General features: G+C 42.1%; 2 protein-coding genes across 4 annotated transcripts; one reads left to right on the forward strand and one right to left on the reverse strand.

Moving 5' to 3' along the window:
• The first annotated feature begins 55 nt into the window (after positions 1–55).
• On the forward strand, positions 56–7,713 carry TXNL4B (thioredoxin like 4B). 3 transcript variants are annotated; one of them, XM_022583306.3, is made up of 4 exons: positions 56–3,169; positions 3,466–3,634; positions 5,251–5,402; positions 7,243–7,713. In XM_022583306.3, exons 2-4 carry the CDS (start codon positions 3,503–3,505, stop codon positions 7,406–7,408), a joined length of 450 nt encoding a protein of 149 aa, XP_022439014.1. In that variant the 5' UTR covers positions 56–3,169; positions 3,466–3,502; the 3' UTR covers positions 7,409–7,713. The 3 variants fall into 3 exon arrangements, with proteins under 3 accessions (XP_022439014.1, XP_022439013.1, XP_022439015.1); XM_022583305.3 differs by having other exon boundaries at positions 63–348; XM_022583307.3 differs by lacking the exon at positions 56–3,169 and adding an exon at positions 4,136–4,281 and having other exon boundaries at positions 3,520–3,634.
• A 2,927-nt stretch (positions 7,714–10,640) lies between these two features.
• LOC111179563 (haptoglobin-like) lies at positions 10,641–15,563 on the reverse strand. The gene is made up of 5 exons (XM_022583304.3): positions 15,544–15,563; positions 13,837–13,916; positions 13,434–13,532; positions 12,514–12,588; positions 10,641–11,559 (listed from the first exon to the last, which is right to left on the reverse strand). The coding sequence occupies exons 1-5, from the start codon at positions 15,546–15,548 to the stop codon at positions 10,781–10,783; spliced, it is 1,038 nt and encodes a 345-aa protein (XP_022439012.1). The 5' UTR covers positions 15,549–15,563; the 3' UTR covers positions 10,641–10,780.
• Between the last annotated feature and the right edge of the window lie 9,198 nt (positions 15,564–24,761).

A 24,761-nucleotide genomic window follows, 5' to 3' on the forward strand; every position in this document is an offset into this window, starting at 1 on the left:
GAAGGAGAAGTTAAAGAGATCGGTCATATTTATAAGGGCGGAAGTGACCCTAGGGCTTCCGGTCAGGGCCGGGGAAGGTGGGCGGTGACTAGAATAACCTCTTCCGCTTATTTGAGCTGGGCTTAATGCGAGTTCATCACTGCGCCTGTGCGTCTTTTTCCGTTTCCGTCCCCTTAAAGTGGTCCGCCGCAGTTGCTAGGCAGCTCTAGCCCGTGGGTTACTTTGGTTTGGGGTCGCAGCCGCGGTTGGGGCAGGAGGAAAGAGCCTCCCCAGTCGGCTTTTTGAAGAAAGGGTGAGGGTTTCCGACAACCCTGAAGTGGAAGAGAGGGAGCTGACGTGTACAAATAAGTAAGTATCGTTTTCCCTGGCAGTTGTGGGCCAGGAGTAGCCCAACCACTGGCATCATTAAAAGTATGTCGGGGCTTCCCTGGTGGCGCAGTGGTTGAGAGTCCGCCTGCCGATGCGGGGGACACGGGTTCGTGCCCCGGTCCGGGAAGATCCCACATCCCACATGCCGCGGAGCGGCTGGGCCCGTGAGCCATGGCCGCTGAGCCTGTGCGTCCGGAGCCCGTGCTCCGCAACGGAAGAGGCCACAACAGTGAGAGGCCCGTGTACCGCAAAAAAAAAAAAAAAAAGTCGGACTTCCCTGGTGGCGCAGTGGTGAAGAATCCGCCAGCCAATGCAGGGGACAAGGGTTCAAGCCCTGGTCCGGGAAGATCCCACATGCGCGGAGCAACTAAACCCGTGCGCCACAACTACTGAGCCTGCGCTCTAGAGCTCGTGCTCCGCAGCAAAAGAAGCCACCACGCCAAGGAGAAGCCCACACACAGCAACGAAGAATAGCCCCTGGGCGCCACAGTTAGAGAAAGCCCGCTCGCAGCAACGAAGACCAAACGCAGCCAAAAATAAGTTTTTTAAAAAAGTATGTATATCGGATATTTGGGGAAAATAAAGACGCGCAGCCCAGTGTAAGTAAAAGTCACTCGTCTGTTCACACGCAGAGATAACATCTCTGATGGTCTTTGGGGATATTAATTTCTAGTTATTTTTCTATGTGAATATGTACATGTGTATTATAGTTAGGTTTTGTACAAAAGTGGTATCACACTTTATATACTGTTGTTTTATAACTTTGTTTTCTTTATCACGAGAGTTTTTCAGTTATTCATCTCTAACACGGCATATAATGACAGTTTGCTAGTACGTTGCAGTGGCTGTACTATCATTTATTTCCTCATTCCCCTACTGATGGCTATTCAGGTTGTTTGCAGTTTTTCACCGTTATAAATGTACGTTGATCTTTGTGCATATGTCTATTTATTTACTAGGAATAAATTCTCAGAAGTGGAATTGTTGGTCAAAGAGTATTCAGGTTTCTTTCTAGAAAAGTTTTGCTTCTCTGCATTCCAGCAGGGACTCTGAATGCCTGCCCCTTCACTCACACTCTTGCCGTTATCATTTAATCTTTGCCAAATTAATGGATTTGAAAATATATCGTTTAACTTGCTTTCCTTTGCTTACTGGTAAAGCTTAACTTTCCCAGTATATTTGTCCATTTTTACCTCTTCTTTTGTGAATTTTCCGTTGGTATCCTTTGCTGTGGACATTTTCTTAGGTGTGGTCTCAATTTCCCTCTCCTCTTTCCAACATTTATCCAGTCCCACCCTCTTACAGGCTTATCTCCCCACTCCCCGGTGACAGGTTTGCTCTCCCACCACTTCCTCTTCTTTATCAGTAACTTACAGAAGTTGCTGTTTGTTTGAATTCTAGTGGTGGGACAGATCCATCTTCTTTCTGACTTTCCCTTTCATCAGTAATTTGTTCTGTCACTCTGACTTGAAGAAGTCCCTTCTGGCAATCATCTTCTCTATTTAAAGTATGACCTTTTGGGACTTCCCTGGTGGTGCAGTGGTAACGAATCCACCTGCCAATGCAGGGGACACGGGTTTGAGCCCTGGTCTGGGAGGATTCCACAACTAAGCCTGTGCGCCACAACTACTGAGCCTGTGCACTAGAGCCCGCAAGCCACAACTGCTGGAGCCTGCAAACCTAGAACATGTGTTCCGCAACAAGAGAAGCCACCGCAATGAGAAGCCCGCGCACCACAATGAAGAGTAGCCCCTGCTCGCCTCAACTAGAGAAACCCCGCGTGCAGCAAGTGACCCAACAGAGCCAAAAATTAATTAATTAATTTAAAAAAATAAATAAAGTGTGACCTATTACTAGAACAATTTCATCTCCTATGTGAATATTTAGTAATTCGTATCTTAAAATGTGACTTGTCACCAAAAAAAAAGAGAGAGAGAAAGAAATCCTCCCTTTTTGTAGCATAAGACACATTTGGGACTGAATTCAAAATATTAAATATCTTAATGGAGTCTCATGGATGGATCAAAAGTAAAGCTCCTTGATCATAGAGTTTCTCAATCATAAAAATAGGACTTGTAGTAGAAGGAACACTGGACTAGAAATTTGGTGGTGTGGATTCTAGTTCTTTTTTTTGTAGCTAGAAGTGTAACTATGAGCAAACTAGTCTGAAAATGAGAGGCCCCTTCTATCTCAGTATTTTACTGTTTGTTTTGTGTATGTGTGTGTGTGGTTTTTACACACTTGTAATTGATCTGTTTGCCATGTGATGAGGAATACTCAGTAAGACATACACCAAGGATCTTTAAACCAGACTCATGATAATAAAAATGTCCGTCAATAAAAGACTGTTTAAAAAAGGATGGAACGGGCATGAAATAGTATGGCACTGTGACAAAAAATGTGTTGAGTTTTCTATACAGAGATACGTGATGGTCTTCACATGTGAGGTAAAGTGCAAAGTGCAGAAGAGTGGATAAAGTACGTGTGCTGGACGTCTGTCATTTACTCCAGCAATCTCAGCCACACAGTTCTGGTAACTACTCCCTCCCATGGCTCCTTCAGGCCTGTGGGTGAGAACAGCGCCCTGTCCCGCTGCTACTAGCCCAGGGTCCTGCACTACACCCTGCTGTTTTCCTATACGTTTCCTTAATGAAAGTCTTCAGATTACCAAATTTGAGGATGTCATCTCTTTCCTGCTGGAACACTGACTGAAAGAATACATTCTCTTTTGAGTAAAAAACGGAGAAAACTTTGGAACCCGTTTGTATTTTCTTGTGAATGCATAACAAAACTCTGGAAGGTACGTGAGAAACCAATGAAGGTTGTTACGTTGTAACTACTTACAGGGCACTGGGAACTAAGCCAGTTGAGGGGAGACAATAATACCTTTCTATATTGTTCCTTTTTAACTGGTGGACTTACTTGCCGCCAGTTTGTGCATTTAGTGTGTTCCTTTTACTTTGTTGTTCCTGTGTTGTGTGAAACCTTTTTTCCTCTGGAAAAAAAATATACATACACATTACCTACTACAAAAATTAAAAATGTTTTAAAATTAGGACTCATGCACTTAATGTCTTTAAACATTTCAACTTTCAGGACTGACAGTGAGGATTGATATTTGGATTATTTCAACATGAGCTTCCTGTTACCCAAGCTGAGTAGCAAAAAAGAAGTGGACCAGGCGATTAAAAGTACTGCAGAGAAGGTGCTGGTTCTCAGGTTCGGGAGAGACGAGGATCCTGTCTGTCTGCAACTAGATGATATTGTAAGTGAATTTTTTAAGTAAATCGTTTTTATTAAAAAGCTATACATTCTCACTTCCACATCTGCAAAATGAATGAAAGGGAGCAGGCAGGGCCCGGGGGTATAGCTGTTCATTTGTTAGCACACTTTCACTAAGAGCCGATCGTGTGCCTGCCCTGAGCTGAACCCCCAAATCTGTGATTGTGCTGAATCTGCCCTGGATGCCCTTCCTCAGTAGCAGCTGCCGAAGCTCAGTTTCACCAACAATTCAGTGGAAGACCAGGGACATTATTAACAAGAGTCTATGAACATTGTCTTACTCAATGTTCACAACATGGGGATAATTGCTATTACTGTTCCCAAGGGGGGCAGATGAATGCCAGGAAGGTCAGGTGACTTCCCACAAGCACAGCACCACTAAATTGCAGAGCTGGGATTTGAACTTTGTTTTCTCTGCCTGCAAATATGCTTTTCGAGTGTGCTGCCTCCAGTGTGTGCCTGATGATAATCTCTGATTTCACAGCAAATCTTCACAGTCTGATGAATAGGAAGGGGAGTATGGGACAGAGTGAGTTAATCCTTGTCTCTGTTTATTGTGGAGAGAGACTTACCCAGGACTAAGACCTCACCCACCATTTCTACTGCTGCCACCCTCAGTGTGGATACAGTGTAAGAAACCCCACTTCTGTGGTTAAAAATGAGGGTGTGGGGCTTCCCTGGTGGCGCAGTGGTTGAGAGTCTGCCTGCCGATGCAGGGGACACGGGTTCGTGCCTCGGTCCGGGAAGATTCCACATGCCGCGGAGCGGCTAGGTCCGTGAGCCATGGCCGCTGAGCCTGCTCGTCCGGAGCCTGTGCTCCGTAACGGGAGAGGCCACAACAGTGAGAGGCCCGCGTACAGCAAAAAAAAAAAAAAAAAAAAAATGAGGGTATGATGTGTTAATCTGGGGGGCAGGGGCCACAGCATTCTACCCTCAACTACAGGGGGTTTGGAATATCACAGAGGTCAAGAGTATAGACTCTGAAGCCACGCTGTCCGAGTTCAAATCCTAACCTTACTGCGTACAGCCATGTGACCAGGGGCACATTACCTGCCCGTACCTCGGTTTGCTTGTCTGTGAAACGGTGACTGTAGCAGTGCATACCTCATAGGAATGTTGTAAGGATTAAAGGAGCCAACAAGTGTAAAGCACTTAGAACGCGTAGCACATAACAAGTGCCATGTAAATGTTCCCTATTTTTATCATAATTATCATCTATGGGGAGATTGGAAGGAAGAGATGTGGGGGAATTCCATTGTCTATAGTACATATTTCTGAGTTGTTTTGTTTTTTATTTAAGCGAGTATGGATTTTATAAATCCATAAAAAGTTTATAAAAACTTTACAATCAAAAATAGAAGAAAAAAAAGAAGCAGAAATATATTCACACAATTTGCCTAGGGCCCTTTCATTACCCTGCCAACAGTGATTCAGACTCTGAATGATAAGGTTACACTGTGTCTAATGTGGAACTCAAACAGGCTAGATTCTTGGCCCGGGAATTTTTTTCAAACAGAAAATTCTCTTCCAGTAAAAAGGTTCACAGAAGAAACATTGCTGCCCTCAAGTTGTAACCCACATCTCTCTCTTCATTTGTAGCTTTCTAAGACCTCTCCTGACTTAAGTAAAATGGCTGCTATATATCTGGTAGACGTGGACCAAACCCCAGTTTATACACACTATTTTGACATCAGTTATATTCCATCTACTGTGTTTTTCTTCAATGGGCAGCATATGAAAGTGGATTATGGGTAAGTTATATTGACATGAAGTTATTATAGTCTTAAAAGTTTCTTTTATCCAGGCAGTTTCAGTAGCTCACCTATTTGCATGTGATGGGGGCTTTGTGAGTCTTATGCTGGTACTGTTTCCTGAGTTGATGCACTCTCTAATTTTTTTATGTGGAACTTTGGTACAAAATGAGAGTGTTTCCAGTATGAGTGGTGAATTTTAACTTAAGTGTGAGAGAATAGTACAGTTTGTGAAGCACTTGCCATCTTTCAGTGTAGAAATACAGAACAGCTTTTTAAAAAGTTTCCCAGGAATTTTATTTAGAACAAAGTAGGTCATTTGTTCTTAACCTTTTGAAACTCGTAGACTGCATCTATAAAAGAAGTAATCCTTCAGCAAATCAAGACATGCTTTTGTCTTGCAAAGTTTCCTGTCTTCTTTCACTCAGAGAATTTTGAAGTCATTCTTCAACAAAGCCTGTCAAGAATAAGTAACATGAGGGACTTCCCTTGTGGTCCAGTGGTTAAGGCTTCACCTTCCAACACAGGGGGTGCAGGTTCAATCCCTGGTCAGGGAGCTAAGATCCCACATGCCTTGAGGCCAAAAAACCAAAACATAAAACAGAAGCGATATTGTAACAAATTCAGTAAAGACTTTAAAAATGGTCCACATCAAAAAATCTTAAAAAAAAAAAGAATAAGTAACATGAAATCTTTAATGCCGTCCCCTCCATCCAGTCAGCATCCCAATACTTATTAATTTTGAATGTATCCGTAATAATCCTATCATTTCTTACTGTGGTCAAGGAGCCCACTTGTCTAGATCTGTGTGCCTGCTTTGTCATCATTTATTTGAAAGTGTATTAAATATAATCTGTTTTAAGTGTTTTATAGCTATTTATTCTCCTAGAATACAGTTGATATATGTATTAGTTTGGTGAATATTTTCAGAGGGTGATTTATGATACTACTTACCACCTTAAAATGTATACAATTTTTAACCCAGCAATTGCATTTCCAGGGATTTATCTGAAGGAAAATAGTCATGAAAGTGGCCAGAATTGGCTACATAGATCTTCATTCATCCCACCATTATTTAGAAGACAAAATACTTAGAAAGAAGCTAGATGTCTACAGAAGCATACTAGAAATTAATTTAATATGGTATGGGAGATGCATGTTTAATGACTTTGAAAGAACTATGTTATATGTTCATTGAAAAAAGCACCTTACAAGATAGTTTACATGATATGATTCCCGTGACTCTGAAAAAAAGAAATGCATACACACACACACACACACACACACACACACACACACACAAACACAAGCTTGAAAGGGTATATACCAAAATGTGGCCTATGGCCTCATTTTTTTTTTCCTAAACTGCTTCTACAGTAAACATACTTGATACTTGAAAAGTAAAAAAAAAAAAAAAAAAAAAAAGGTAATATTGCACCTACTACTCAGAAGTATAAGTGACTAGGACTCAGAGACAAGGACAAGTTAATGGACTTTGCACAGTGTCTAGTCAACAACAGCAGCAACAAACTAAGCCCATGCTAACACCCAGGGAATACTACTTGATGATGAGTTGAGAAGTGATTAAATAGGTTTTGAAGCAGAAGCTTTGCACCTGGTAGGGCTTACATGCTCTCCCAGCGGCCCACAACACTGGTTTTAGTCCTATATCAAATGGGCCCTGTAATCGCAAAGGGAAAATCAGTGTCAGGCTTTGTGTCTAAAGGCTCCCTGATCAGAAGAAAATAACAGAGCTGCTATTTATTTTGTTTATCCTGAAGGTCTGACAAGTAATTATGAAAAGTTTTGAGCGAGGTTGTTTCTCTCCTATGCTATTTAGGTCTCCAGATCACACTAAGTTCGTGGGAAGTTTCAAAACCAAACAAGACTTCATAGATTTGATTGAAGTAATTTATCGAGGTGCAATGAGGGGAAAACTTATTGTTCAAAGTCCTATTGATCCCAAGAATATTCCCAAATATGACCTCCTCTATCAAGACATTTAGCACTTTCACTACTGTCAAAGTTGAAGAGACAGGCCCATCGTGAAACAGTGCCTGACTCCAGCTGTGCTGTTTTTCTGGGGTCTTTCGGAAATGTGGTCAGCATCCCGGCGGAGAAGAGGTTTGACGTGTATAGAAAATACCGGCCCCCAAGTAGAAGACCACACTGGTGCTGTGACAATTGGGAATGCCCAAGTGTCTACTCCCTGCAGAGCCCAGAGCAGTCAAGTCAGCCGTGGTCAGTTTCCCCAGTGTGGTTATTTTAATTTCTCTTCATATTATAGTTTTCTTTGTTCTTTAAGATAATACAGAATCCTTCTAAACCTCGGCTAGTACAATTTGATTTAACTATGTTTATTCGATACACAAGTAAAATAGAAAGTCAATTCCCGTAAGAGCAAAAATACTCCTTTTCTACCCTATGTGTACACACCCACCCCTTCCATCTTCCTCGGCTTGCCACTCCTCCACTCGTGTATTTGTCTCGTGCTCGACTATTATCCCAGTTCTTCTGGAATAAGTCATTCTTTACTGAGAGCAGACAAGTTTGTTTTACCTTCGAGCCTTTCTGGCTCAGACTTCTAAAGGTGTCCTGGCTTGCTCAATTTACCAGCTTTTCTATTATGAAATTGTCCAAGAAGTGAGAACTTGAACCTTCACCATCCAGCACCCAATGTGAGCTAAACAAAGAATTAACTACCCTTAGTAAGTAGGAGCTGATCTCTCCCAGAGCTCCGTCTCTTCCTGAGGAGAAAACTGTACTTCACGGACTCAAGACTGGAAAGAGATCTCAGAATTGCTAGAAAGTAGTATCCTGTTTATAGGACTTGCCTGTGTTAACAACTTTATGAAGGATTCTCCCAGGGTCCTCTGGCACAGCCTGCCACCACTTGGGCAAGTTCCTGCTCCTCTCAAAACCTCGTGGGGCTAAGGGTACTGACTTTCTAGAATAAGAGAATAGATGCAGAGCCAGAGGGCAGTGTGCCAGGCAGCACGTGACCTGCTTGGCAGCTTTTTGCCACCTTGATGACAGAAACCCAGTTCTGTGCAGGGCAGCACTGTCGGTGCAAGTCTGTCCCCCTTTGCCAGGTGCTTCCTGTCCAAGCCTTTTCTGACAAATGTGGCGTAGAAGGAAGGCTGCTGGGTACCTTGTGGCCTTCATTGATAAAGGAGAGAGCCACTCCAGGAAGGAGACAACAAAACCCTGTCAGCACCACCTCCGTCTTCTCCTGGCCCCCACTTCCTGCTGTCATGGTGATCGTGGTGCATGGAACTGCAGCAGCTGTCTTAGGACCACGAGGCAACCAACACTGGGATGAAAAATGAACATGCTGAGAAGACCGGTGAAGAGAGCCTGGGTCCCTGATAAAGATACTGAGCTACTGAGTGGACTCTAGACATGCCTCCCTTAAGACTTCTTTGAAAGAATAAAATGTCTTCACTGCCTGTCACTGTTAGTTGGATTTTCTGTCCCTCATAGCCTAAGTCACAGAGCATTTGAGGTGTGGGAAGTGCTCAGATAACAGCAAAACCTCGGAACTTTCATGCGTAAGATTCTCATATCTTCTCTCCTACTGAGGGCTTTAGGGAATGTTTCTCTGAAGTCCTGGTTTACATGTTTTTGTTCCCATCTTGGTTGCTGTCCATTCCACAAGTATTTATTAAGTACATACTGTGTGCCCCGTCCTGTGCCAGATGCTACATAAAAACGAATGACTCCTGGATGGAAGAAAGGCTGCTTAGAAGAGACAGTGCCTGAGCCTTAAAGGAGAGTAGGAGGTACTCATGGAGAAAGGGGAGGGCTTTTCAGGAGAGGGCACCGGGGGAGGAAGGCCCGGGGGCTGGAGACAGCACGCGTGTTGAGAGGGCTCCACGGAGTCCAGTGTCACTGGAACCCGAGGGGGAGGCCAGGCGGGTGAGAGGTGCCACTGGGAGGAAGGCAGAGGAGATGAGGGAATTGGGAAAATGCCGAAAGTTTTCTTTTCTGTTCCTCCTGAGGGGTGGGCAGGAGCCACTTAATCAGTCAAATTGCTTTTCAAGAAAACTTAGTGCTGAAGGTACGATTAGAAGACATAGGTGCCTCCTGAGAGGCATCATTTCATGTGTTTGTATTATTTTTCAGTTTCTAGCGATCGTCTTTTCCACACGCTCTAGAATACAGGTCTAAGTCCTTCATTGGCCTATGAGCTGTGACCTGTCGAAAATTATTGATGGATCTGGAGAGTGCCTGTGAGGAGAACGTCACAGGGAAGGGCAGAACCCTAGTGAGGAATAGTGACATTTTAAGCCGTGAGCAGGAGAGGCCCTATTTTGGGATGACAGGACGGTATATTGGTGAAGGGCCAGCATACTGAATAAAGACTTATTGCTCACTTAGAACTTTTCTTCTTCAGTTAGAAGAGCTTCATGTGCTGGGTTCTAGAACCTTTTTTCTGGGAAACCCTTAATAACGAGACCATTCTTTGTGAAATGAAAGACTCAGATGGCTTGCGTTTGACTCCTGGTAAAGGGTAGGTTTCTTCCAAGTGGGAAAAGCAGCCCCTCCTAAGGAAGAGACTTCTAACTTTACCCAGCCCCAGAATGTTATTACTGATGGGCACTTTAGAGATCGTCTGGGTTAAGCCCCTCATAGGAGAGACCTGGGGACTGATGGGCAGGGAGCTTAAGGAACTTGGCAAATTTATCGTCGAGCTGTGATTTGGACCCAGCAAGTCCAGAAATCCTGCCTTTATACCATCTTACTTTGCCACCTGAAGCACTGGTGTGTTGGGGCACAAACAACAAAGTACTGTCTGTGTTAAAGCACTTGTTTTCATGCCACTTTGAGCTAGCATCTTCCTCACCAGCCTCCACTCTTTCTCCTCCTTTACTCTGAAGAAGCAAAAGGATGCGGTGAAAAGAGCTCGGGATTTGTAATTAGACAGACCTAGGTTAAAGGTTCAGCTTCACTATTTGATAGCTATGTAACCCTAAGCAAATCACTTAACTTCTCTGAGTCTCTATTTCCTTGTCTGTAAAACAAGGATAACAGTGACCTCTCTGAGGCCTGCCATTGGATAGGCACTCATTCAGTGATCATGAGCGCTGCAGTGGGGCAGTTTGTATCACTTTAGGGATTTCCAATTGCCCTGGGGGTTTTTCTGCCACACTCCCAGTAAACTCTAGAGCACTTGGCTGCTGCCATACTAAAAATGAGAGAATTTTAAAAGGCCCAAGGCCAAAAACAGCACAGAAATGAGTCAAAGGATGCTCTTTATTGATCGACTCAGCAATGCAGAGCTGGAACCCATCAGCTTCATGCCACGTTTTTGTCCCCTCTGCTACTGTCCAGTTTTCCCTCGGCCTTTCAGGCAAAGGCTTCCAGCCAGCCTTGCATTAGTTGTCAGCTATGGTTTTCTGAACCCAGTCCAGAATGGAGGACACCTTCACATACACACCATACTCGGCAGTAGCACAGCTCTTGTCAAAGCTCAGGATCCCAGCCGCATACCAGGTGTCGTCAGCCTCATCGTGAATGGCAAAGGCGCTGCCGGCATCACCGTAGCAGGTGTCTTCCTGATACTTGGACAAGCCAGCACAGAAGGTGTGCTCATTCAGTGTCGGCTGCACCCCTACAGGGCTCTTTGGTGTCTTCTTCTCGGGCACAGTGCTGCCTTCGTAGTGCTGTGCACACTTGTCTTGGTCAGCCACCGGCAGCATGATGTACTTCAGATGCTCAGTAAAAATTAAGTTGGCATTTCGCCCCCAGCCAGACACGTAACCCACACGCCCCACTTCCACATAATCTTTTGAAGGTAGGCAGATGGGCATTACTGTCTCATCAGTGGGCACCTTCTCTCTGAGTTTGATGAGCCCAATGTCTACCTGGGAGTAGTCAGGGTGGAGAAGCACCTTCTCAATCTCCACAAGCTGCTTTCTCCCCACATAGAGCCTTAAAGTAGGAGCAATGTCTTTTGCTTTTGTTGTATTGTCATGACCCAAGAAGAGATTTTTAGCTGTGGTCAGCAGCCATTGTTCATTGATCAGCGTGGCCCCCGAGGTGAGATTATTGTGGGAGACCATCTTAGCCTGCCAGGGAAAGCTGCCTTTGGCATCCAGTAAGCCACCGATGATCCTTTGCACCTGAACCACTGGATGCTTGGGCTTTCCGCATACTGTTGAGGAGAGTAAGAAAATTATGAGCAGAATGTGACCGTCTCCCAGTCTTTCCCAGGGAAGGATAAAAGGACCGACTCTTGCTGCTGTCTGAACGGTCACTGTTCATTTCTCCAGAGCTGGAAATGTTTGCACGCTTTGCCCTTACCTTCTGCTCCTCTTGTTCCCAGTGTCTAGTTTAAAATGATTCTTTTTTTTTCTTTTAATGTTTACATCACTAAAGCAGAGTTCTATTTCCTGCTTTTCTAACTCACAAAGAAACAAGCAGCCCTGAAGTTTTCAAACTCTGGCCGCTGAACTCTATGTATATTTAAACAGTCTATCACAGCAAGATGTCCATAGCTCCCTTAAATTCATTGTAAGCACAAGGAGCTACCATGATTCATTCTCTCTGAATAAAGAGGGATGTGATATTGCATTTCATAACAGGCAGGTTAGCAGTTCCGCATCCCTAGTAGCAGAAGATGGTAGGCAAGATCCTCTTGTTCCAAGAGGGAAAAGGAGAGAGCGTCAGCTCTTCCTAGTAACAACAGAGTCCTGACCCATCTCCAGGCTCCTGTGTCATATTCTCACGGATTAAGGTTTTGTTATGCCCTCCCTTGACCTGTTGTTCCTGGAGCTTGCTTTACCCTTGGCCCAGGGCTCTCTAGGTGGGCTCTAGGTACTCACAGAGTTTCCTGATCCTCTGTGGGCAGTGTAGACAGTGGATTCAGTCAGTGCCCCGCAGGCCAAATGAACAAATCCTTAGTGAACTTCATGGGGAAGTATTACCTGCCTGTGCACTTCTCTGCCCAGCCACCTGTGGTTCTCCCTGGTCCCTCCCCTCGGCTCTTGTGTGCCCAGAGGAAACCACACAGGGAGAATGTGCCTCTAGGACATTTCAGTCCCTGCTGGTGCACCGACCCCTCAATACCCACTTTTCCATCTCCTTCCCAGGACCCATGATTTCCTACCTGCTTCACACTCAGGGAGTTGCTCTCCAAGGTCCTTATTTATCCACTGCTTCTCACTGTTTAAGGTGTACACTCCTGAAACAAAAAGAAAAAAAATGAGCCAAAAGGGAAATTGTATCTGGACCTAGCGTGGGGAGAGAAGGTATTTAAAGAGCAGAATCAGAGAGGCAGGAAGGGGGAGGGCAGGGGAAGAGGAGGAAGGGAGGAGTGCTGTGCTAGAAGCCAAGTGCGGGGGCCACGGTGCAGCCCAGCAGGGCAGAACAGTGGTCACGGGGACCGTGGCGATCATGGTGATCGTGGCAAGGCGGTACGGGGTCCTGACTCCCTCTTACAGGCTACCTGAACTTGGGCAAATTACTCAACCTTTCTGTGCCTCAGTTTCAGCAGCAGCAAAGTGAGAGTAATAACAGTATCTCTTGGGAATCCCCTGGTGGTCCAGTGGTCAGGACTCCGCACTTCCAATGCAGGGAGCACGGGTTCGATCACTGGTCGGGGAACTAAGGTCCCACGAGCAGTGCAGGGCGGCCAAAATAAATAATAGTATCTCTGCGGAGGGGTGTTGTGAGGACCTAGTGAGCAAGTCCGTGTGAAGCACTTAGAACAGTTCCAGGAGTGCAGTGCTCACTAGGTAAGGGCTCCCTGTCGTCATCACCGTCACCGTCATTTTGTCCACGTAGATGTCACTCTGAGAGGGTAGGCTACATGGCATCGCCTCCCTCCCCTTAACAAAGGAGAAAACTTGAAGCTGAGAAAAGTTAATTTGCCCAAAAGGCCACAGCTACCGGTGACAAAACCCTTGTTAGAACCTAAATCTCCTGGCTCCAGAGAACACGGGCACTTTCTGGACAGTCACCCTGGCTCCACTCCTTGTGGAAATGGTGGGACAGAGGAGGGCCCGGAGACATTCGTCCCGGCCTTACCATCTCCAGCGCGTAGTTTGTAGTGGGTTTTACACCGATAGCGAACCAAGTGTTCCAGGTAGCCATTGGCAATCTCGGGGGGCTTTAAGCAGCTGTCATCTGCAAAGAAAAGCAGGAAGAGAAGGTTCGTAGCCAGAAGCTTCCCCTAGAGACCCAAAAAGTCAGAGGAGAAGCAGCTGCTTTGCACATCAGCCTCCCTCCACCCCGAATGGGAGCCCTGGGGAGGGCAATCTCCCCTTATTTCTGGCTGGCTTCCCAATTTTCTTCATGATACTGAAAGACCAGAGATTAAGGTGAGAAGGAGCAATCGGATCTTCCCCAGGAGAGGGTGCAGGTCTGATGGGGCAAAAGTGGATGCAGCAGTGCTGGGAGGTACAGCTCTTGTCCAAACACAGAGTCCTACCTGTGGCAGTTGTGGTCTCGCTGGTTTCCACCGCGAAAAGCTGCCCGCAGAGCAGGAGGGCGACGACAGCTTGCAGGGCACTGCAGAGAAGACGGAAAGGAGCGCGCAGCTCGTCTCCCCGCTTCACCACACACACACACACACACACACCCCATTAGGCAAAAAATAGATATGGAAGTGCTAGGACCTAGAAGCCCTTCACCCACCCACATGCATAGTTTAGCAGCTTCCCAGTCACCCAGGTTCCAGCATGTTCTTTGCTGCTGGGAATTCTACAGAAACTTCAGAGAAGAACAACCAAGATAGGAAGGCACATGGGGATTGGGCCTCAGTTTCTGGCAGCATTCAGGAAACATTAAATTGTTAATATATGAGCTCTCCAGCAAAAAGAAATCTCACTTGGGCACCGTAAGGTGCTGGGTTACAAGGATACTGCTAATGAAATGTGGATAACTGGAAGATGGGGAAGTGGGAATTTACTATGCTCTTCTCTCTACTTTTTGAAATTTTCCATAATAAGAGGTTTTTTTTAATATATAATTTAAAACACTGATATAGCTTTTTCTATTATTTTATAATTTGACTTCAGGAAATGGTATAGCAAACCCCAGGATTCCAGGTTACCTGGAAGATAACTGGCTCCCTGAAAGGTCGACTGTGCACATGGGCATCAATGCACAGGCTATACTCACCAGTTAACCATCTCCCTGAAAGATGTCAGCTACTCAAATATTGCTTGGTTAAGTTTCTAGTCTCGTTATTTCAACATTTCAAAAAAAATTTTTTTATTTTTTTAAAAATCTGAGTGCCTGAATTGTGTCACTCAAATGTGTCACTATTGATCTTTCTTATTATACATTTTTAAAAAGAAAAAAAAATCTGCTAATAGGCATATTCAAAATGCCAGGGGGAATTCCCTGGCGGTCCAGTGGTTAGGACTCAGCACTCTCATTACCAAGGGCCCAGGTTCATTCCCTGGTTGGGGGACTAAGATCCCACAAGCCGTGTGGCGTGGCCCAAAAAAGAAAAAAAATGCCAGGAGGCCTACCACAGGAGCTGCTGGCATCCCCCGCGAAAATATCATAACCTCGAGGAAAAAGCTATTCCTTAGGGGCTTCCCTGGTGGCGCAGTGGTTGAGAATCTGCCTGCCGATGCAGGGGACACGGGTTCGAGCCCTCGTCTGGGAAGATCCCACATGCCGCGGAGCAACTAGGCCCGTGAGCCACAACTACCGAGCCCACGCGTCTGTAGCCTGTGCTCCGCAACAAGAGAGGCCGCGATAGTGAGTGGCCCGCACACCGCAATGAAGAGTGGCCCCCGCTTGCCGCAACTGGAGAAAGCCCTCGCACAGAAACGAAGACCCAACACAGCCAAAAATAAATAAATAATTAATTAAAAATGAATATCTGCTTATAAAAAAATTTGTTAAAAAAAAAAGCTATTCCTTAGAGAAAGTCACGTCTCATGGGAAAGACAGCACCATCTGAAAGAATTACCCTTTATGGATACGGAAAAGCAGAGGATTTAACACAGAAAACACTTTATTCACTATAATTTAGCCCATTTGCCTTATTCCTTTGTTATATTTTTGCATCTCTCCTGTAGGCCTCTCCTGTACCTGGGCTGTCATGTAGATAAAAGATATATACAAAGAAGGATGAAATAATCCAGAGGAAAGGGGGGACAGGGCTGAACTGTGGACTCACCTCATCTTTGGTATGTCTGCCTCTGAAACAGCAGCGCTGTGGGGCACCTTCTGATGCTTTTATGCCTCCGGTATCTCACTCCACCCCCTTCTTGATTTCATAATCCCTGTGTCTACACACTTTGGCCTTGCTAAGGTCACTCGCATTTTCCAGTAACAAAGCCACAAACAACATCTCTGTTAAAGAGTCGAGCTCTTGCTTCATGCTTGAGTTTCCCCTGGTGTTCTTCATGCTTGAGCCAAAGAAACCTGGCCACATCATGACCCCATGTAGCTGCCAAAGTGTTTCCCGAAATCAGCCACTCTGCAGGACTGGGGGAGGAACCGTCAATCTGTGTCTCTTTGTTTTGGATGATTTTCAGCACTGAACAGAGCCTTTTGGGGGTTATTTCAGATCCCTTAGAGACACTCCTGCAACCTGGCTGAGATAGGGCTCTAGAGTAAGCATGTCCTTTTCAGAATCATTTTCCCCACTCTGTGTCGCCATCTCCTTGTTGCTGCAAAGCTCTCCAACCTGAAATCAGTAAAATGTATTTATTATGTCTTCTCTGATATCTTTTTCCAAGAAATCACACAAAATTGTTAAAGCTATAGTGTAGACGCAAACTATACTCAATGGCAGTGGTTATCGTGGTTTTGTAGTCCAGTAATCAATCCAAATAGGCAGGCGAGAAAAATAGATGTGCTTTAGTCAGATGCCTGCAGCTGTGTATCCCAAGTACTGTTCAACTGAAATTTAATATCAACTCATTTATAAAAAGCCAGTGGTTCTTAAATTAGAGTGTGCAGAAGAATCCCTTTGGGATACTTAAGGTGGCACTGATGTAATAGCAGAATAACTGGAAACAGCACAAATGTCTATCAATAGGAGAATGGCTAAATAATGTTGGTATATTTGTATAACAGGACATTATACAGCCATGAGAATGAATGAACTATGAAAGAACATGGATAGTGTTATAAACATAATTTTTAAAGAGAACTTCAAGTTTCAGGAGATTATATTAAGTAAGAATGATACCGCTTCTGTAGAGCTCAAAATCAGGCAAACTCAATAATGGATTCTAAGATATGACACCAAAATCGCAAGCAACAAAAGGAAAAATGGGTAAATTGAGCTTCATCAAAATTAAAAACTTCTGTGCATCAAAGGATAATATCAAGAAAGTGAAAAGATAATCTATGAATAGGAGAAAATATTTACAAATCATATATCTGATAAGCATTTAATATCCAGAATAAAGAACTCTTACAGCAACAAAATAAAAAACAAACAAACAATGAAACATGGGCAAATGACGTGAATAAACATTTTTCCAAAGAAGATGTACAAAAATGGTCAAAAAGTACATGAAAAGATGATCAACATTGCTGGAAAATGTCATTAGGGAAATGCAAGTCAAAACCGCAAGACATCACCTTACACCTACAAGTATGACTACAATCACAAGAAAAACTATATATAATAAGTCTTGGCAAGGATGTGGAGAAATTGGAACTCCCATACATTGCCGGTGGAAATGTAAAATGGAGTAGTATCTGCAAAACAGTATGATGGTTCCTCAAAAAGCTAAACTAGAATTGCCATATGACCCAGCAATTCCGCTTCTAGGTATTTAATCCAAAATAACTGAAAAGGGACTCAAACAGATTCTTTTCTTTTTTTAATATATTTATTTATTTATTTTTGGCTGCGTTGGGTCTTCGTTGCTGCGCGTGCGGGCTTTCTCTAGTTGTGGCGAGCAGGGGCTACTCTTCGTTGCGGTGCATGGGCTTCTCATTGCAGTGGCTTCTCTTGTTGCAGAGCATGGGCTCAGTAGTTGTGGCGCACAGGCTTAGTTGCTCCACAGCATGTGGGATCTTCCTGGACCAGGGCTCAAACCCGTGTTCCCTGCATTGGCAGGTGGATTCTTAACCACTGTGCCCCCAGGGAAGTCCTCAAACAGATTCTTGTACACCAATGTTCATTGCAGCGTTATTCACAATAACCAAAGCTAGAAACAACCCAAATGTCCTTCAACAGATGAGTGGATAAAAATACATACAGTGGAATATTATTCACCTATAAGAAGTTCTGATACATGCTGCAACATGAAACTTTGAAAACATTATGCTAAGTGAAAGAAACCAGAAACAAAGAGACAAATATTATGTGGTTCCACTTGTATGAAATGTCTAGACAGAAAGTAGAATAGAGGCTCCCTGGGGCCGGGGGAAGGGAGGAAAGGGGAGTTATTGCTTAATGGGTACAGAGTTTCTGCTTGGAATGATGAAAAAGTTTTGCAAACAGTGGTGATGGTTGCACAATATTGCAAATATAATTAATGCCACTGAGTTGTATACTTTAAAATTGTTAAAATCAGAAATTTCATGTTATATATATTTTATCACAATAAAAAAATTCAAAAAAAATAAACTTCTTTTTCTTAGCCAATGAAAACTTTTTAAAAACAACCAAGACTGAACAATATAATGTATAGGCATAGATGCCAAGAAGACAAAAACTTTATTTTAAAAAATTTTAATAGAACGGAAAACACAAAATGTAAAATGTTACCTCTCGTAGGGAGGCAGAAGGAAGGCATAAGAGAGAAGCACATAGGTAAATATAAACATAAATAAATTATTGTTAATGATCCAACTTTTGGGCTGGGTAATAGGTTCATGAAAGTACACTTTATTGTGATTTATTTTTAAAAAGACATCACACATACACATATATGTATATCACATATAATTATAGGTAACAAATAACATTTTAAAATATGAAGGAGGGGGAAATCACGTGATAGACTTATTAAGAAGCAAAGCCCAGGCCCCTCCTTCCAGAAATTTTGATTCGATAGGTCTGTCAGGGTCTACAAATCTGCGTTTTAAATGACCGTAACTTCTCCCAGCCCTGTATGCACGCTACTGCGCGATGGTGCAGCTCCATGATCCTGTGAAACGGAGGGGGAGGCTTTCTCTTTGGGCTGCAGCTACCCCTCCTAAGGGATCTAAAATGAGATATTTCTGGGGACATCTCTGGGGGCGCGGTGGTTAAGATTCCGCATTCCCAATGCAGGGGGCCAGGGTTCAATCCCTGATCAGGGAACTAGATCCCACATGCATGCTGCAACTAAGAGTTCACATGCCACAACTAAGGAGCCCACAAGCCGCAACTAAGACCCAGCGCAACTAAATAAATAAAAGCTTAAAAAAAATAAAAATAAAATAAAATGAAACATAGTGAATACATTTTATAGGGAGAACAGAAAGCAGAAAAGTTTAAAAGATCAATAAGTCAGGACAGCAATTAGTGGAGGAGCTCAAAGGGCAAAGTTTTGACTTTGGAAGAAAAAACTATTTTTAAAAGTTTGTTCTGCCAATATGGAAGTCTTGAAATTTTGTAAGCTACAGAAAAATAAAAATAAGAAAAAGTCTTCCCATTATTTCACCACCCCAAGACCCAAGACAGCCAGTAACTAACCACTATTAACACTTTAGTGTCACTTCCTTCCAGGCTTTTCTCTGTACACATTTTTATATAGTTTTGATAATTCTTTATACAGAATTTTTGCATGCTCTGCCTTTTTCACCCAATGTTATAGGCATTTTCCATCTTGCAGCAAATCTCTTTGAACCATTTTTAATGCCATATTATATTTCTAACTTAAATATCCCCTCATTGTTGCAAATTTAAGGTGATTCTAATTTGTCTTTTATAAATATCTTATATAAACACAGGGAAGTGAGGTAGGAGGCCAGGCTCACTTTATTCCATATGGATATACAATTGATTCCGGCATCATTTACTAAAAATCTTAAGTGTTCAGCTTGATGAATCTTTATATAACTCCTGTGTAATCAATACTCAGATCAAGATTTAGAATATTTCCAGCCCCCAAGAAGCCTACTTTGGGTTTCTTCCAGTCAACGCCCAACCCCCCAAAAGTAACCATTGTTCTGACTTCTCTATCTTGATAGAATAAGTTTGCCTGTTCTTGAACTTCATATAAATAAAATCAAATAGTAGTCATTCTTTGTTTCTGGCTTCTTTTGCCCATCATTATGTCTGTGAGAATCATCCATGTTGTCATATTAGTTTACTTCTTTTTTTTTTCTTTCATTGCTGAGAAGTATTCCACTGTATGAATAAACCACAATTGATTTATCCATTCTCCTGTTTATGGATGTTTGAATTTATTCCAGTTCAGGGCTATTTTAAATAAAGCTGCTTTGAACATTCTTGCATGTCTTTTGGTGGATGCATGCACTCATTTCTCTTGGATAAATACTTTGTTGTGTCAACGGTAGGCATATATCTAGCTTTGATAGATACTACAGAAAGGTTCTCCAATATACACTCCCAGCAGCAATATGGCAAAGTTCCAGTTGACCCATATCCTCGCCAATGCATTATAATTTTAGCCATTCTGGTGCATATGCAGCAAAATATAATAATGACTTTAATTTGCATTTCTCAGACATCAAATGATATGTAGAACACTTTTTATATCCTGTTGATCCATTTAGATATTCTCTCTATGAAATGTCTTTTCCTTGTTGATTTGTTAGGAGCTGGGGTTTTTTGTCTTTTTTTTTTTAAGATATTTTGAACACTAATCTTTTGTTAAGTAAATGTATTGTCAACACCTCGCATTCTAAGGCTTGTCTTTCACTCTCTTAATCGTGTATTTTGATGAACAGAAGTACAGTATTTTTTTAAATTTGTTTATTTTTTAGTTTTGGCTGCGTTGGGTCTTCATTGCTGCGCATGGGCTTTCTCTAGTTGCAGCAAGCGGGGGCTACTCTTCGTTGCGGTGCACGGGCTTCTCATTGCCGTTGCTTCACTTGTTGTGGAGCACAGGCTCTAGGCGCTCAGGCTCCAGTAGTTGTGGTGCACGGGCCTAGTTGCTCCACGGCATGTGGGATCTTCCTAGACCAGGGCTCGAACCCGTGCCCCCTGCGTTGACAGGCTGATTCTTAACCACTGCGCCAGCAGGGGAGCCCCGAATTACAATAGTTCTGAATTTTAATGTCCTAATTTATCAGCTTTTTAAATTTTATGGTTAGTGTTTTTTGTCCTGATTAAGAAATCTTTGCCTATAAGATTATGACAACATTCTCTTAAATTTTATTCTAGAATTCTGTCTTCACATTTAGGTCTATGATCCATATGGAATTAATGTTCATGTATGATGTGAGATAAAAGTTCAGGTTCATTTTTTTCCATATAGATAAGCAATTGCTCCAGTATCATTTGCTGTAATGATCATCCTTTGCTCCTAATTTGCAGTGGTATCTTTGTCAGAAGTTAGATGACCATATATGTGTTGGTCTCTTTCTGTATTCTTTATTCTGTTCCATGAATCTATTTGTTTAATCTTAGGCCAATGCCACAGTCTCAATAAGGAGTAGTTAATAGTAAATCTTGCTCTCTGGTATTTCAGGTGTTCCAAATATATTCTTCTTCCTCAAGATTGGTCTGACTGACTACTCTAGGTCCTTTGCATTTCATCCTCATATTAATTTTATTTTTTAATTAATTTTATTGGAGTATAGTTGATTTACAATATTGTGTTATTTTCTGCTGTACAGCAAAGTGAATCAGTTATACATATACACATATCCAGTCTTTTTTAGATTCTTTTCCCATATAGGCCATTACAGAGTATTGAGTAGAGTTCCCTGTGCTGTACAGTAGGTCCTTATTAGTTATCTATTTTATATATAGTAGTGTGTATATTTCAGTCCCGATCTCCTAATTCATCCCTCCCCCCCTCTTACCCCCTGGTAACCATAAGTTTGTTTTATACATCTGTAAGTCTATTTTTGTCTTGTAGGTAAGTTCATTTGTACACTTTTTTTTAGCTTCCACATATAAGCAATATCATACGATATTTGTCTTTCTCTGTCTGGCTTATTTCACTCAGTATGACAATCTTTAGGTCCATCCATGTTGCTGCAAATGGCATTATTTCGTTTTTTATGACCGAGTAATATTCCTGTGTGTGTGTGTGTGTGTGTGTGTGTGTGTGTATCCATATATATATATATATATATACTACATCTTCTTTATCCATTCCTCTGTTGATGGACATTTAGGTTGCTTCCATGTCCTGGCTGTTGTAAATAGTGCTGCAATAAACATTGGGGTGCATGTATCTTTTTGAATTATGGTTTTCTCTGGATATATGCCCAGGAGTGAGATTGTTGGATCATATGGTAGCTCTGTTTTCAGTTTTGTAAGGAACCTCTATACTGTACCAACTTACATTCCCACCAACAGTGTAGAAGGGTTCCTTTTTCTCTGCACCCTCTCCAGCATTTATTGTTTATAGATTTTTTGATGATGGCCATTCTGACTGGTGTGAGGTGACATCTCATTGTAGTTGTGATTTGCATTTCTCTAATAATTAGTCATGTTGAACATCTTTTCATGTGCCTCTTGGCCATCTGTATGTGTTCTTTGGAGAAATGTCTATTTAGATCTTCTGCCCATTTATTGATTGGGTTGTTTGTTTTGTTTTGTTTTGTTTTTTTGATATTGAGCTGCATGAGCTGTTTGTATATTTTAGAGATTAATCCCTTGTTGGTCTCTTTGTCTGCAAATATTTTCTCCCATTCTGTGGGTTGTCTTTTCATTGTGTTTATATTTTCCTTTGCTGTGCAAAAGTTTTAAGTTTAATTAGATCCCATTTGTTTATGTTTGTTTTTATTTTCACTACTCTAGGAGGTGGATCAAAAAAGATCTTGCTGCGATTTCTTGTACCTCTTTCATTAGATTTATTCCCAAGTATTTGATTTTTATGCTATTGTAAATTATATTTTAATTTAATGTGCTAATTGTTTATTACTAATATAGGAAAGTACAATTAATTTTCATATATTGACCTTGTATCCAGCAATCTTGGTAAATTCACTAACCAAATCTAATACTTTGATTAATGTTCTACATTTTTAGGTACACAGTCATGCCATTTGCAAATAATGGCTCTTTTACCTCTTCTTTTCCAATCTTTTTTTTTTTTTTTTTTTGCGGTGCACGGGCCTCTCACTGTTGTGGCTTCTCCCGTTGCGGAGCACAGGCTCCGGACGGACGCGCAGGCTCAGCGGCCATGGCTCACGGGCCCAGCCTCTCCGCGGCATGTGGGATCCTCCCGGACCGGGGCACGAACCCGTGTCCCCTGTATCGGCAGGCAGACTCTCAACCACTGCGCCACCAGGGAAGCCCTTCTTTTCCAATCTTTAACCTTTATACCTTATTTCCTTTTCTCACTTTATTGCACTAACTAGAATTTTCATTACAGTGTTAAATGGAAGTAGGGAGTGGACATCCTTGTCTTGTTCCCAAACTCAAGAAGGCAGAAAACATTCAAAATTTCACTCTTAAGTTAGTTGTAGGTTTGTTTTGTTTTGAGGTTGTTGTTGTTTTGTTTTGTTTTTAGGTATCCTTTATAAGATTAAGGAAGTTACTTTCTATTCTTAGTTTGTTGAAGTTTTGTTATTTTTTTTAACATAAAGAGATGTCAAATGCTTTTTCTTTATCCACTAAAATTTTCTCTTTATTGTGTTAATGTGGTGAATTACATTGATTGATTTTTGAACGTTAAACCACCCTTGCATTTCTGAAATTAACTTCAATTTCTCATAATGTAGTCGAATTTTTAAATATTGCTGGGTTTCATTTGCTGATTTTTCTAAAGGTTTTTTCCATCTGAGTTCATGGTAAATATTGGCCTATGATTTTCCTTTCTTGTAATGTCCTTATCAAGATTTCATATTAAGGTTATGTTGATCTCGTAACACAAGTTGGGGAGTGTTCCTTATTTCTCTATTCTATGAAAGAGCTTATGTAGGACTGACACTATTTCTTCCTTAATTGTTTGGAGGAGTTTGCCAATGAAGGCCTACAGGCCTATAGTTTCCTGTGGGAAAACTTAAAATTTCAGATTGTTTCTTGAATAGATAAGGGACTGTTCAGAGTTTCTGTTTTTTCTAGTGGTAGGTTGTGTTTGTCTAGAAATTTACCCATCTCAGCAAAGTTGTCAAATTTATTGGCATAAAGCTGTTCCTAACATTACTCTATTATATTTGTAATATCAGTAGGATTAGTAGTGATGCCCTGTCCTGATATTGGTAATTTGTGGGGGATTTTTCCCTTTTTTCTTGAAAAATCTTGCTAAGGATTTATCGATTTTATTAATCTTTTCAAACTTCAAACTTTTGCTTTAGTTGATTTTTTCTATTGTTTGCCTCTTTTTCTTTCAATGATTCCCACTCTTAACTTTATTATTTCCTCTTTTTTTCTTACTTTAATTTTTTAATTTTCTTTTTTGAACTTCTTAAAGCAGAAACTTTTATCAATTTTAACTTTTCATTTCTAATGCATGTATTTAAAACTATATATTTTCCCCTACATGCTGCTTTACCTATATCCCATAAGTTTTAATAAAATTTTTATCAATCAGTTTAAAATATTTTCTAATTTCCATTTTATGTCTTGTTCATTCCATGATTATTTAAAAGTATGCTGTTTAACTTGCAAACATTTGGAGATTTTAAAATTATTTTTCCACTGTTGATTTCTAGTTTAATTACACAGTGGTCAGAGAATATACTCCATATGATTTTTTAAATTTATTTATTATTTATTTTTGGCTGTGTTGGGTCTTTGTTGCTGCACGCCAGCTTTCTCTAATTGTGGCGAGCGGGGGCTACTCTTCATTGCAGTGTGCAGCTTCTCATTGCTGTGGCTTCTCTTGCTGTGGAGCACAGGTTCTAGGCGCTCGGGCTTCAGTAGTTGTGGCACGTGGGCTCAGTAGTTGTGACACTCGGGCTCAGTAGTTGTGGCTCGCGGGCTCTAGAGCTAATGCTCAGTAGTTGTGGCGCACGGGCTTAGTTGCTCCGCAGCATGTGGGATCTTCCCAGACCAGGGCTCGAACCCGTGTCCCCTGGAATGGTGTTAAAATGGAGCTCTGCTTTTGAATCAGTGTAAGAAATCAGGAATTTGCTTAATTATGGCTCCAGGAAATAGTATGAAATTAGTCCTGGCCACAGAGAAATCAGCATAGCTGTAACCTGCTAAGCCCCCAGGTGGCCCTCCTCTCTGCTAGGGAAGCCCTGGGCTCCTTCCTCTGTTGTTGGGTGTAACCCAGTGGATTCTGGCCAGTTGTGTTTGTACAGTTGACCCTTGAATAAGGGTTTGAACAGTGTGGGTACACTTATACACAGATT

Source organism: Delphinapterus leucas, chromosome 20 (assembly GCF_059928025.1).
Source record: "Delphinapterus leucas isolate spDelLeu-1000000601 "Yukka" chromosome 20, BTC_Dleu_Yukka2, whole genome shotgun sequence".
NCBI lineage: Eukaryota > Metazoa > Chordata > Mammalia > Artiodactyla > Monodontidae > Delphinapterus > Delphinapterus leucas.

Excerpts from the sequence above, each read along its gene's own strand:
- TXNL4B (XM_022583306.3), top strand. The coding sequence starts at position 3,503 with ATGAGCTTCCTGTTACCCAAGCTGAGTAGCAAAAAAGAAGTGGACCAG. Across the intron at positions 3,635-5,250 it reads GTCTGCAACTAGATGATATT|CTTTCTAAGACCTCTCCTGA; the intron begins GTAAGTGAATTT and ends CTTCATTTGTAG. Across the intron at positions 5,403-7,242 it reads CATATGAAAGTGGATTATGG|GTCTCCAGATCACACTAAGT; the intron begins GTAAGTTATATT and ends TATGCTATTTAG.
- LOC111179563 (XM_022583304.3), bottom strand. Across the intron at positions 13,533-13,836 it reads CGAGACCACAACTGCCACAG|ATGACAGCTGCTTAAAGCCC; the intron begins GTAGGACTCTGT and ends TTTTCTTTGCAG. Across the intron at positions 11,560-12,513 it reads ACTCCCTGAGTGTGAAGCAG|TATGCGGAAAGCCCAAGCAT; the intron begins GTAGGAAATCAT and ends TCTCCTCAACAG.